The following is a 12,679-nucleotide window of genomic DNA, read 5'->3' as shown; positions in this document are numbered from 1 at the left end:
ACTTAAGACCTACCATTTCTCAGAGTGACTGTGAAGGGAGTGTCTGTAACCACACTAGTAATTTATCAGTTTGTTGCTCAAATATTTACCGATAACTCCCTGTTTCTCAGGTAAGTTTCTCAGTAAAACACTTTATTTCATCGCCAAGCTTTCAGTTTTACAATGGAAATGGACTGATAACGGTATCTACAACGGGCAGTCGTAGAAGAAAATTAAATCGCGATCCCATTTGGTGAATCCCAAGAACAGGGGTGCTACATGATGATCATCTCTAAACTGAAGAAAGGGTTCCTTTTCGTCGTTCTTCGATACACGCACAAGTCCGTTCGCCAACACTTCCACTGTGATCATGGTGGGCCAGAACTGGGACAAAAGTCCCCGAGTCGGAACCTCGGCCAATTGCACTGTATTTGCCTTGTTTGCCGTGTTTCTACGCTGTCGTCTGCCAACGCTTTTCGTGTTGGCCCATCCAGATATTACTAAAATAAATAATACGCAATGAGCTGGGATGCATGAAGGTGCTTAATAAGTTTCTTTCGCTTACCAACTTCAATTACATCCCGTTCAAACGGATACCGTGAAGGACCATACCGGATGTGGCCATCTTTGGGTCCCAGGATACCGATTTTGAAGTAAACCGAGTTATTTGTGAAGCCCACGTTACTCAGACTGGAAACCGGGATATATTGAACCGGTCCATCGTAGCCTTGTACGTTCTCATACTGCCGGCAGCCTCTGATAGCTGAAAAATAACAGATTTAAACTCAATAACGGTACTTCGACTCAAAAGGATAATTGTACTCACCATCAAACGAGTTATTATGGAGTGTGGCGGTTGCTTCCAGGTAGAAGAAAGTGAACAAAATGGATACCAAAATTGCCACGTGAGACTTCATTTCGATAGCTTCTACACTTTGGACTGTCCCGAGAACGATTGAGGTCTTGTACGCTCGGCGTGATATTTATACCAAATTCAATTGCACAATGATAACAAGTGCAACTATCCAGAGATAACTTTAACAGCTTATTTCAATAGACAGTGATGTCTTGTACTATGTGCATTCTTGTTATATAACGATTCGCAAGGATATCGTGGTCTCGTGCTACAATGGGTAGAGTGTGGCTACCATCTAACCGTAAATGGCCTGTTCATTTGACTCACAACGGGAGAACATTTGTACGCTGTGATTTAATGAACGAAGCTCTCTAAAGACGCCACATGCTGGCGGAAGTTAAATCCTGTGTTCTCACTAGTTTCTACCAGACGGAGACCATAGAAAAGTGCTCGATAAGTGGTCAGTGTAGACATCGAACAGACGGCAAGCAGACAAAACAGCATAAAGGCCCCGTTCGTACGTTTATATGCAAATTCAATTTTATTTTTTTAAATTTGTTTACTTCTTCCATGAATCGTTTCAAAATTACATCTAAACAAAATATTTTGCAAGCATCACTTACATCGAACGGTACCACGGACACGGTAAGCAATCAATCAGCTCCAGATTCGTGTACTTGTGCGTATAACTTCTTCGCGCAGCTTCGAAGAAAAGGTTCGTATCCAACCAATGCACGACAATGAAGGGGTATTAGCTCTACAAAGTAACGTATTGAACGGCAAGGGCACCGTGGTTTTGGTGCCGCCCCGTCCCGAGGTATGTCTGTTTGCGGTTCCGCTGCACCAGGCACCTAGAAGATCGTAATCCGGGAACCGATTTACACACGGCGAACCAGCTTCTGCCGCTTGCCATTCGTTTCGCTCTAAACACTACTGTTAGTATACAATTTGCCGCGCGTAGCTACTGCACTTGTGCACTACTTGCAAAATGCCTGCTACGGAATCGCGGAATCGCGCGAACTGCTAGAGAGATTATTGATCAGCCGTAGCAGAAACCCATTTGAGCTGGCTAGCTGACCGACGGGCATTGCTCTAATCGCTAAGTTTGGACTTCTTTGCCGTGCTGCCGCTCGATACGATCGATGGCTCCGCTGGCGGCGAATCATCAACCGATCCGAGCGACAATGGCACAGCGGAACTTGGCGCCACCGGTGCGAGCGGTTCCCCGTCCGAGAGCGGTAACCCGCGCTTCAGGATGGCCGTGCGAGGTTTTATGTTGCACTTTTTAATGGCGGTCGCACTAGCGGTGGCCGCGTTGGCAGCGGACGGAGCACCGAAGCTGAGCTGATTGATGTTGGCCAACAGCTCGCGGTTTTTCGTCTCCGACTCTTCCAATCTCCGGCGCAGCTCCTTCATCTCCGCGTGCAACCGCTTCAGCATTTGGCGCATGCTGCGTGCCTCCGCTTTGTAGCTGCCCATTGTGCGCTGGATCTGCGCGATGTCGTTTCGCATTTTGCGAGCCTTCTTATCGATCGACATCGCCGTCTGATTGAGGCTGCCAACATCGCACGCACTCCGGTAGTATCCGGAGGAGGCGGCCGAAGCCACCGTTGCGCTGGACGATGTCGTAGACCGTGTGGCCGTCGATGTGGAGCTCTGCGAGAGCGTCGGTATGATTTCGCACGGAATAAAGACATCGTTGTGCAGCAACACGGCCGAAGGGAACGGGGCGTTCGAGCCCTGTATGGTGGCCACCTGGTGGTGGTGCGGGAATGGTACCTCCACGTATTTCTTCAACCGATGCGCAATGTTTTCATCAAAATGTTCTATCGCCATCGACGATATGTCGCGTAGTTCCTGCAGTATCTCGTGGGCCCGCAAGGGGCGCGTGGTGTTCTCGATCAGCCGCAAAATCGTGAGGACCTCATCGATCACCTTACCCGGGATGAAGCAGCAAAGATCCTTATCGGTATACTTCGAATACGTCATCGAGAGCATGGAAATGCGCGTCTCGATGCAGGTGAGTATGTCCGAGTGTTTGGCCAGCGGATGGTTCCGCCGTTCCGATTCGCGCCTCGGAAGCTGCGATTTGATCGTCTTCAGGTGCATGTTGTGCCGGCGGACCATCTTGTTGAAGCCACGGTTCAACAGCGACTGGCAGATACGATCGAGCGTTCGGCAAACCTAAAAAACAGCATCAAAGGTGATGGCCACTGCAAACGCAAACGAGGGCCCCGCTGCTCGGGCGCTCTGACTCACGCTGCGCTTCTTGGCGATTTCGTCGTACGACAGAAACTCCAGCACTTGCTCGATCATGCAGTCGGGAAGATCCAGAAACTTCATCTCCGACCGGTACGCCGTTCCACCATCCGAATCGCTGGCCATCGTTCCCTGCCCGAGACGCTCGAAGGTTGAGTTTTTCCTACCCCGAACTTTTCCACCACGGATGCAAACACGCAGACGAAAAACAACAAGCGCACTTCGCGTCGACCGTTTGACAGCTGTCACTTCGAGTAGTGACTGTTGCAGGGTTGCCTATTTTACTATAAATTTAAAAAAAATTACCATGTTGTTAAAGTACTCATGTTTTATTGCTGTTAGTTCTCAGTTCGTGGCCGTTCTTTTAGTGAACACCGATGAGCATAATTCGCGATTACTTACTGAAAGATTACCATCGAAACCGGTGATGATGCACCGGTAAAATCAATCAATATATACTATTAATGCGTCAAGCTTAATGGCTTGTGTCCTTATCGGTGGGATGTGCTTTAAACCCCCATTTGGTGCAAGTATGCGCGATAAGAGAACGTGTTTTCCGTTGCGGAGCGATATAATTGTCACGTTATCTTGTTATCAACTCTCAACCCATCTGACTCATATCGAGGATTCCGGTAGATCGCTTATGTTTAGAACATTGGCCGCACGATAGCCTGGAACGTAAACGAATGTTCTATCCGATCTTGAAATGAACTAGTAGTGCAAATAGTTTCACATTCCTCTGTATTTCCAGTCAGTTGCCGGACAGATCGTTTCGTTTAAAACACTACATAAGCAAAAAACGAGCATAAGATTTTCACGTACAACAAATCAAAGTCAGATTCTTGGTTGGTTGTGGGTCGACTAAGGATAGAGTGTATGAGATTAGCCCTGTTCGCGGCAGCGCTGCCGAACGGCGCAAGCCAAAATACTTCTCAATGCGGTTATGCCTTTTGTAACACGCAGTCGGTCGGTGTCGCGCGTCCACGGTGCCCCCCCGGGCCGGTACGATTCGCCTCGGCTAGCCGGACCGCGAGACCGAGGGAAGTTGCTGATCCACGGGTAGTATGCCGAACAAGCGGCCGGTGAACGGAAGGAGCACGGAGCAGTTGAAGTACCACTGAAGCAAGAATATGACAAACAGGAACACATCTGTCGGAGAAGAGGCAGCACAAGGGTTAGTACGGAGAAACCGATATGGGACACTGGCCCGGGGGAACACAAACTGTTACTCACGGATCGTGACACGCTCCCAACTTTCGACCATGTAAAGCTCCGTTATCATGAGATATCGGAACCACCAATATGACCAGAAACTCAAAACCTTGTCCAGTAGCTGCATCATGCTGGTTGGGAAACGGGGCGGGGTAATCGGGGGATCCCGTGGACAATTCCTGACCAACTTGCCGAGCAGCGGCCGACGAACGAAATGCAAATCCAAACAGCAGAGCTCGGCGCCGCGTTTCTGCCGATCGGCGACTGACAGCTCGGACTTCCAAAACAATACGCCACATACGATCATGTTTTGGCTTTGCTTTCTAATTCGTGTGCCAATATAGTAATTTAATTTCAATCTAATCTATTCACAAATAATTGTACAAAAATAACAAAACCAGTTCCAATCCTACTCGTCGCTGCTTCACTATCGCCACCTTGGGCGAAACACGGACTGTCACATTTGACAGCCGTCGCACGGCAAAAGCATTTTTTGGTGCGGGATTTTTTGGTGAGTGAAGAAAGAGGCTCCTAAACGGTGTAAAGTTTATCGTTCCAAATAAAGAAATTGTGTTGCCCGTCCAAGCTCGGTCGACGACGATTCCGTGTATCGAACGACCCAAGCCTCGACCCGAGCCCCCCAAGCCACCACGCACAATGGCAACGCAAACGGAATCGTCGGCGGCCGGCAGCGGCAAAGCGAAGGAGAAAAAAAGTCAGGAAGAAATCTACGGCGAGTTCCAGCAGCTGCGAAATCAACAGCGGAATCTGGTGAATAATCTTAATACGATTGACATGGACCTCAAAGAGCACAAGTAGGTGGCGAAGTGAATGATGCACCGGTAACGAGTTTATCGGGTGGCAACCTGTTGGTAGCGGATCCTTCACCGTTCTACTCGTTCCGCTTTCAGAACGGTCATCGATACACTGAAAACAGTGGACGCGAGCCGGAAGTGTTTCCGGCTGATAGGAGGTGTGCTGGTGGAACAAACGGTCGGTGTCGTTCTTCCACAGCTGGAACAAAACCGCACCCAGCTGGAGAAGCTAATCGAGGAGGGCAAAGAGCAAATCACGAAGAAAGGCATGGAAATCAACTCGTTCAAAGATGAGTACAACATCAGCGTGCGCGGCCAGGAGGCGGCGACGCCTGCGGCGGCAAGTGAGAAGGACGCTGGCGAGGAGAAGGCGTCCGCCAATCGGAACGTGCTGGTGGGCGACCTATAAGGGCCGGTCTGACGAAGAGCAACCCGTAACCCGTGCTTCCTGTGACGACCGATGTATGTGGTCTGGTGTTTGCCACCCTTGTCTGTTCACAGTGTCAGTGCTTTTCCGAAGCAAACCTTCAGTGTACACCGCCGTTCCGTTTGTTTGCAATCATCCTTTCGGGCGATAGTGACCCCGATGTTAGTTGCACGCCTTCACACGTCACCGATTGCCGCACGTGGTGCTGTGGTGGATATTTGGCATTGTTCTTCACTGTTAATTTAAAGCCGACTTACGAATAAGAATCATTGAAATGGAAACAAACGATTGAATAATGCAATGCAAACAGGTGTGTCGTTCTTTTCCCAGCATTTTCTAGCACCAGCAACCAGTGAAGGGTTTGTGTGAGGTAGACTGCAACGTAAGAAAAATCATTTTTCTTTTTATTTCAGTTCCAATAATAAGAACGACCTAAATCTAAGACAAAACAAGTTGGGTTGCACTAATCGCTAGAATCATTTCTTATTTTAAACCGCTCCAAAATAAGTCATGTTGTCGAAGGTGCGTGTGACACATCAGCACTCCTTCCGTCACCATGGAAACCTGTTGTGCACCACACAGCAGTGCTGCAATCGTTTCTCAAAAACGTCTAACGTCTAATAATTTGCGCGTTCACTGGGCAATTCTCGTTGGCCAATCCTTGCCTGTTTGTGGGTGCGGCCAAACCATGCTCGAGCTGCAGTTAACATCGGGCGAAAGTGAAAGTTTCTTCCATCTTACCGTCACCGGCCAACTGGAATCAGCCTACTTCCCGATGGGTCCGGATGGCAGTGGGCTCTTCTGCCGCTACGACATCGTGGCCGGTCCGGACTGGGAGTTGGTGTCCGGTCTGCAATCGGCCGTCACGCAAAGTGCCCGCACCGAGTCCGACTACCGGACGGTCGTGTTCAACATGCCGATCGAGTTTACGATGAAATCGACCAACCCGTACGGTTGGCCACAGATCATCTTCAGTCTGTACGGTGCGAACGTGTGGAACGTGGAAACTAACCGTGGTTACGCGCGCGTCCACTGCCCACTGAGTGGGTCTCACTCGGCGGAGCGCACCCTGCGTGCGCCCCTCTTCATCCCGAAGTACGCCAACGCCTGTTCGGCGGTGATGAGCTGGATTAGTGGCGTCAATCCGGAGATGCGCGACCCCAAGATTCTGGCCGACGGGTCAAAGCACAAGGGTCTGTCGTCGGAGACGTACGGCGAGCTGGTGGTGAAGCTGTGCGCCATTTCGCGCGGCAGCACCCGGATGGCGCTCGACTGGGGCCAAGCGGCGCTGGTGGACGACAAATTTTGAGGAGCAATTATCCAGCGTGCGCGCCGATTGGATGACGACTGGTCTAATGAATAAAGTCTCTCTACATGCTAAGCTTCTGTCGACGTTCTGCGATCCCGGTCCGGTGATTAAATGTAAATCGGCACAAACGGTTCCTTCGTGACGATCGGATCCGTTCGGTAGGCCCGTGTGATGATTGGTAGTTCCTTCGACTCGCGGCTAGCGGCCGCCCGCGACTCGAGTGTCGGTTCGTGGTGGAACTGCTTCCTGTAGAACTCGCTCTTCCCGCCCGTCTTCTCCACCAGCATTATGTTCTTGATGAGTATCTCGTGCGAAACCGCCTTACACATGTCGTACACGGTCAGGGCGGCGACGGACACGGCCGTCAGGGCTTCCATCTCTACGCCCGTCTTGCCGTCGCACTTTACCTTGGCCAGAATGTGGACCTCGTTTGTGGAGCTGTTCAGGCTCGTTTCAACCTTGATCGACGAAAGCGGAATGTTGTGGCACAGCGGGATCAGATCGGACGTTTTCTTGGCCGCCACAATGGCGGCCATCTGTGAGATGGACAGGACGTCCCCCTTTTTCAGCTCGTTGTTCTCGATGAGGGCCGCAATCGTAGGACCGACGTACACGGTGGCCTGCGCTTTGGCCACCCGCTTCGTCGATACCTTTTCGTCCACGTCCACCATTGTCGCGCGGCCAGTGTGTTCGTCCACGTGACTGAGCGAGGAGTAGAACCGCACCGACGGGGAGCCGGTGGATCCGGCAGCAGGCGCCAGCGAGCCAGAACGGCGTGTTTGTACGAATGAACTTGGAAGTGTTGCTGTTGCAAGAAGAATTGGCGATCGCCGATAGAGAGAAAGAGAGAGTTTGTGTCATGGTGTAACTATTATCAGTAATGGTTTTTTGATGCATAATAAATCTAGCAGTCATTGTGTTTCCGTTCAAGGCCCGAAGTACGTTAGCCTTTACGACCGCTAACTTTGTTTTTATTAGCAAAAGCTGTGTTGTATGGAGAAGGAACGACAAACATGGGGACATATACTGATGCAAAAACGAGCGTGAAATAAATACAAAACCAACCAAGAAAAGAACCAACACCTGCAACATCAAGCAAAGATCGCTGGTTCCGGGTAACCTTCTGCCTTGCAGTCTCCAACAAGTGATCCGTCGATCGCGTTCCGTTTCGTGTTGTGCGTTGTGCAGTGTTTGTTTATCCACGCCCGCGGGTTACACACACCGCGGCAGTTCGAGACCGCGATCGCGCACTCACACCGCGATGGCGTTTCATTGATGGGCATACAAAAGCAACACTGGACCGGGAAGGTCGTAGAACTTGCTTTCTAACGTGTGTGTCTCTCGTGCGTGTCGCGACCGGTTGATGGAATACCCTCCCCATCGACCTCCCCACCGGAGGCACCTCCGGATCGCTTACCCGATATTTAACCTAAGGTGCAACCAGTTGCAGTAGCCGCGGCCGCCGCGGCCTACCCACCGATCAGTATCATGGGACGGTTCTTCATTTGGGAAAGATTGAGCATTCCTGCGAGAAAGGGGGAAGGAGTGTAAGAAATGCGAGTCGTCCGCCGACCGGACCGGATAAAGGCAATCGTTCGCCCAAGCCGAGAGCTCTCTGTGGGCGCACACTAACCTGCGTGTTGCTTCTTCTTCCGCTTGACGGCGGCCGACACGAGGCACCGCAGATCGTCCTCGGAACAACCGCTGCGCAGGGCATCGCGCAGCGAGATTTCGGTGTTACCGAAAAGGCACACCTTCAGATTACCGTCGGCGGTGATGCGCAGCCGGTTGCAACTTCCGCAGAAGTGTTCCGTCATCGACGTGATAAAGCCGAGCTGACCCCGATAGCCGGGCACCCGGTACGCCTTCGACGTGTCGTTCGGTCCGTTCGGCAGTGGCTCGAACGTCGGGTACCGGGCCCGGATCGCGTCGAGCGTGGCCCGGAACGACACCATCTTTTCCGTCTCCCACCGGTTGCCGGTAAAGGGCATGTACTCAATGAAACGCACGTCAACGTCGCGGTCCTTCGTCAGCTCGACAAAGTCGCAAATCTCGTCGTCATTGAAGCCTGCCAAGAGAAACCAAAGCCGTAGCGAGGGGGGTCCGGTTCCGGTTGGAGGAGTACACAAGTCACCCACAGACCGCGCACACGACGAGCTGTCGAGCGTCGCGCAGTGACCGAAAATAGTGTCAAACAGCAAACACAGAGAGGACACGAATCCTTACGTATTCGTTCAAAGACTGGAATTTGAAGAGTGTTTTCAAGAAGCTATTGCAACAGGTTGCTCAACGATCTTAACATTAATGGGAAAGGCAATACGTCTGGCAAGAAGGTTCCAGAGATTATCCCGCCAGTGGGTCAAGGGAGCTTAAGCACGATTACGAAACGGAACAACACTTGCACCGCAAACACGATCGCTGACTCGTAGCACACAAAGTGTTTTGTTTGATCGAACAGGGACGATAAGGCAAAGCCTCCTCCGCCAGCTGTTCAAATAACACAATCTGTATCTCCGATCCGATTCCGATCACGAATGCATGCCTGGTTAACGACAGAGGCAACACACAAACACTCTGTGGCTCAAGGCGTCAACTAGTTCGAGTTCCTGCACACTGGAAACTGATGCATCGGGCGGAAAAACACTCTCATTATCACCCGGGGGCGAATATAGGCACCATCTGCTAGCGGCGCATTGCTTGAGCCACACTCCAGGGCACAATTTCGCACACTTTTCGCAAGTAACACGGAAAGGGCTTCTCAAGGAGCGTGGTGACCCCGTATTGCCACCCTCTCCCGATCACACCAGGCTCCGAATTCCAGTCCTCGTTTTCCAACGTGATTCAGTGTTTCCGGTCTCTAGTTTTACGTGCATTAACACTATTTTACGTGCGCTACACTAGCGAACTCCTCGCCCCGGCAAGGCCACAAACGCACAGTGACTTACCTTTCATCAGCACACAGTTCACCTTCGGCCGGTAGCCGAGCTGGCTGGCCAGATCGAGGCCGGCGATCACGCGCTCCCAACCCTTGCGGCGGGTGATTTGCTCGTAGCGGGCCGCTCTTAGCGTGTCGAGGCTGACGTTGAGCGCATCGAGGCCTGCCCTCTGCAGACCGACGAGTTGACGCGTGAGCATGATTCCGTTGGTCGTAATACCCACGCTCTCGAGGCCCCGGATGGCCTTCAGCTGGCCAACGATCTCGGCGAGATCCTTGCGTACCGTCGGTTCACCGCCAGTCAGCCGTATCTTCCGCACACCTTCGGCGACGAAGAGTTGCGCCAATCGAATCACTTCCGAACCGGTTAACAGTCGTTCCTTGGCCGTTAGCGTCACACCGTCCTCCGGCATGCAGTACTTGCACCGCAGGTTGCACCGCTCGGTGAGTGAAATTCGCAGATAGCTGTGAAAGCGGCCGAATGTGTCCGTCAGAGTAGCACCGTCGTTGTTGCTCGTAGTGATCGTCCCGGTTTGCTTCCGATCGGTTGCGCTGGTCGAAGGGTTCTGAAAGTAATATGGCGAGCCGTGTTGGCAAATACAGTTGGCCCCCACCATTCCGGCCACCACCGCCCAAGAGTGAAAGAGTGCGCGATGTCGATGTCTACGTAATATTTGTAAACAACGCCACATTCACACACAGGCACGGGCGCCCGAACGACACTCACACTACTGACGGCGTGCGTATCCGCACGTAACGCACATCTACGTGGTTCCAGAAATGTACGCAAATCCCGCCCGATGGCCGAGAAGAATCGGGAAGCGGCGAGAAGAAAGTGAAGACGTGACCAGAACCACACACACCCATTTTCCCAGCCTGCCAAACCCTTTGTTATCATGCGTAATAGTTGCCCTGCGCTTGTGTGGTGCCAGGGGACGGAGCATCGTGCCACATTGTGCCGATGGTGGAATTATAAAACGGTATTCCATTGTTGTGATTTTAGGTGAAGTTTTTAAGAAGAGTTATAGAAAGAAACTCATTACAACAGCGGCAAAGATATCGTGTCCTTGCCGTAAGACGATGCGCAATACGCACGCCAGGGCGGGGGTTAAGTGAGTGTAAACACACCGGAGCTATTTATGTCCGAAGTCCGCCCAAAATGGGCCGTTTTTTACTGACGGCATCAGCATAAATTGCTCAGATCAATTCATCGGTTGCGCTTTAGCGTGCCCATGCTAACAATTGCTGTACAGTACCAAATCTTCCCGGAGAATTTAAGAGTTGCCGACCAATAAAACTAAAGCAAACGCAATTCGCAATTCGATCGATCGGAGCCGGGTCGAAGAAAATATTGACACATTTTGCAATTTCCAATAGCACATCTCATTAGCGTGCGGCCGGTTCTAATTTGCAAAGTAACAATATTGTCCCATTGATTATCGTATCGAGCCCTGTGCTTTGAGCCATACGGATAGCAACAGGTTCAGCAAACAGACCAAAGTGCAATGTTGCAATGAAATCAATTCTCACGCCGCGAAATGACTAATCTTGATGTAATACAATCTAAACATGGGCAGTGACCTAAATTTGGGCCTTCTGGTAGCACGCACTGCGCCCATAGTGTGACTTCGGGACACGAAAATTCAGCTTCGGGTCAAGAACGTTTGGTTTTGAAAGCAAAACGTAAACAGAGTAACTCACAACGCGATCCGTGTGTAAACAACAGAGGAACTGGCGCGAGCTGCAAAATCAATTGAAACAATGTTTCCTCGCGACGGCGATTGATTAGAGCGGAGGGCTTACCTTATCATTTTTCCACTCTGATTCCCTTGGCCCTGATGACGTCGCCGCCTGTTCCGATAGATGGGTTGCGTTGTCGGCTTCTGATAACGTTGTCTTCGCCGTGTGGAACGATGTTCGCCGCAGGCCACCGTATGGTACGGTTATAACACTAAATATTGTTTGACGAAACCGATGCATTTTGCTCCTCACTGAAAGTTAGCACTCGACAAGCTTTCTTCAAGTTAAATCTGTAACTATTATTTCTAAGTATGGTACAAAAGGCGGGCCGGGTTTTGCGTGTCACATCCCGGCACAACAGGTGTGTTGCGCAGTCACCGGTGGTTGTCAAAAAAGCACGCGTCAACGGAACTCACGGTTTGTGTGCGTGTGCGAAATGTCAAGGTTTTCCGCTGATTTGGAACCGTTGTTACACCCCAACGAGACCGATACGTTAATTAGCACCACAGATGATCACTCTCTTCGATATCACATCACTAGCCTAGTTTCTAACTTCAAACAGTTCCACTAATGTTCTTTTGTTGCTAACGCAAGTAATAACGATCACACGGAGCGTGCTACACAATCGACTGTTTCGACGAGAGTGCGGTAAAACAACAATATTTTGCGGACTCATGCTGGCGATGAGTTATGCGCTATGTTCTGTGCCTGTGTTGGTCGTTCGCGTATGATTGATCATGTTAACTATCGTTTTAGAAACGAATGACTACGCACATCGTTAGACTTCTTATCACTGTAACTGTTTAACTATTTTGGCTTATTTTCCTCTATTGTGCAGGCGTGGATTTGATTTTGGATTTGGATTTCGTGGATTTCGTGGATTTCTAAACTTGTACCAATACTTTTGATCGTCGGTTTATCGCGCCATTGCCGGGGATGCGGGAAATGCCTAAAGGTATGCAACACGCTGAACGCGTGACGACGTTATTCAAATATCGTTTCTCTGTGCGAAGCAGATTTGGTTTTGGATCGTTGGACCATCACAATTATATCACCCATTTGAGGCCTTTGGTGAGCATTGCCTTGGAACAGCTCATCATTTAATCAACACCTGAGAAAAGATTCTTCGGTTCGTCTTTAGGTTCAA

The 12,679-nt window shown here is 50.7% G+C and overlaps 6 protein-coding genes across 7 annotated transcripts; 2 read left to right on the top strand and 4 right to left on the bottom strand.

The window, feature by feature from the left end:
- Positions 1-70: 70 nt before the first annotated feature.
- LOC128267726 (uncharacterized) lies at positions 71-923 on the bottom strand. The gene is made up of 3 exons (XM_053004616.1): positions 806-923; positions 545-742; positions 71-479 (listed from the first exon to the last, which is right to left on the bottom strand). Exons 1-3 carry the CDS (start codon positions 894-896, stop codon positions 187-189), a joined length of 582 nt encoding a protein of 193 aa, XP_052860576.1. The 5' UTR covers positions 897-923; the 3' UTR covers positions 71-186.
- Positions 924-1,360: 437 nt separating this feature from the next.
- LOC128278013 (F-box only protein 28) lies at positions 1,361-3,268 on the bottom strand. Its single transcript, XM_053016643.1, has 2 exons — positions 3,095-3,268; positions 1,361-3,019 (listed from the first exon to the last, which is right to left on the bottom strand). The coding sequence occupies exons 1-2, from the start codon at positions 3,218-3,220 to the stop codon at positions 1,928-1,930; spliced, it is 1,218 nt and encodes a 405-aa protein (XP_052872603.1). The 5' UTR covers positions 3,221-3,268; the 3' UTR covers positions 1,361-1,927.
- A 550-nt stretch (positions 3,269-3,818) lies between these two features.
- LOC128267864 (uncharacterized) lies at positions 3,819-4,519 on the bottom strand. The gene is made up of 2 exons (XM_053004811.1): positions 4,328-4,519; positions 3,819-4,243 (listed from the first exon to the last, which is right to left on the bottom strand). The coding sequence occupies exons 1-2, from the start codon at positions 4,434-4,436 to the stop codon at positions 4,113-4,115; spliced, it is 240 nt and encodes a 79-aa protein (XP_052860771.1). The 5' UTR covers positions 4,437-4,519; the 3' UTR covers positions 3,819-4,112.
- Positions 4,520-4,799: 280 nt separating this feature from the next.
- LOC128267207 (probable prefoldin subunit 2) lies at positions 4,800-5,844 on the top strand. The gene is made up of 2 exons (XM_053004000.1): positions 4,800-5,121; positions 5,218-5,844. Exons 1-2 carry the CDS (start codon positions 4,964-4,966, stop codon positions 5,528-5,530), a joined length of 471 nt encoding a protein of 156 aa, XP_052859960.1. The 5' UTR covers positions 4,800-4,963; the 3' UTR covers positions 5,531-5,844.
- An 80-nt stretch (positions 5,845-5,924) lies between these two features.
- On the bottom strand, positions 5,925-12,105 carry LOC128268794 (molybdenum cofactor biosynthesis protein 1). Of its 2 annotated transcripts, XR_008269172.1 has the most exons (5): positions 11,596-12,105; positions 9,803-10,358; positions 8,491-8,925; positions 8,275-8,382; positions 7,523-7,662 (listed from the first exon to the last, which is right to left on the bottom strand). XR_008269172.1 is itself a non-coding variant. In XM_053006014.1 (3 exons), the coding sequence occupies exons 1-3, from the start codon at positions 11,770-11,772 to the stop codon at positions 6,965-6,967; spliced, it is 1,431 nt and encodes a 476-aa protein (XP_052861974.1). In that variant the 5' UTR covers positions 11,773-12,105; the 3' UTR covers positions 5,925-6,964. The 2 variants fall into 2 exon arrangements, 1 of the variants encoding a protein (XP_052861974.1); XM_053006014.1 differs by lacking the exons at positions 8,275-8,382; positions 8,491-8,925 and having other exon boundaries at positions 5,925-7,662.
- On the top strand, positions 6,237-7,281 carry LOC128268795 (B9 domain-containing protein 1). Its single transcript, XM_053006016.1, has one exon. It carries the CDS (start codon positions 6,237-6,239, stop codon positions 6,855-6,857), a length of 621 nt encoding a protein of 206 aa, XP_052861976.1. The 3' UTR covers positions 6,858-7,281.
- Positions 12,106-12,679: the final 574 nt, after the last annotated feature.

The sequence above is a fragment of the Anopheles cruzii genome, chromosome 2 (assembly GCF_943734635.1).
Source record: "Anopheles cruzii chromosome 2, idAnoCruzAS_RS32_06, whole genome shotgun sequence".
In the NCBI taxonomy this organism is placed as follows: Eukaryota; Metazoa; Arthropoda; class Insecta; order Diptera; family Culicidae; genus Anopheles; species Anopheles cruzii.
This window is presented reverse-complemented; position numbering and strand designations above follow the sequence as displayed.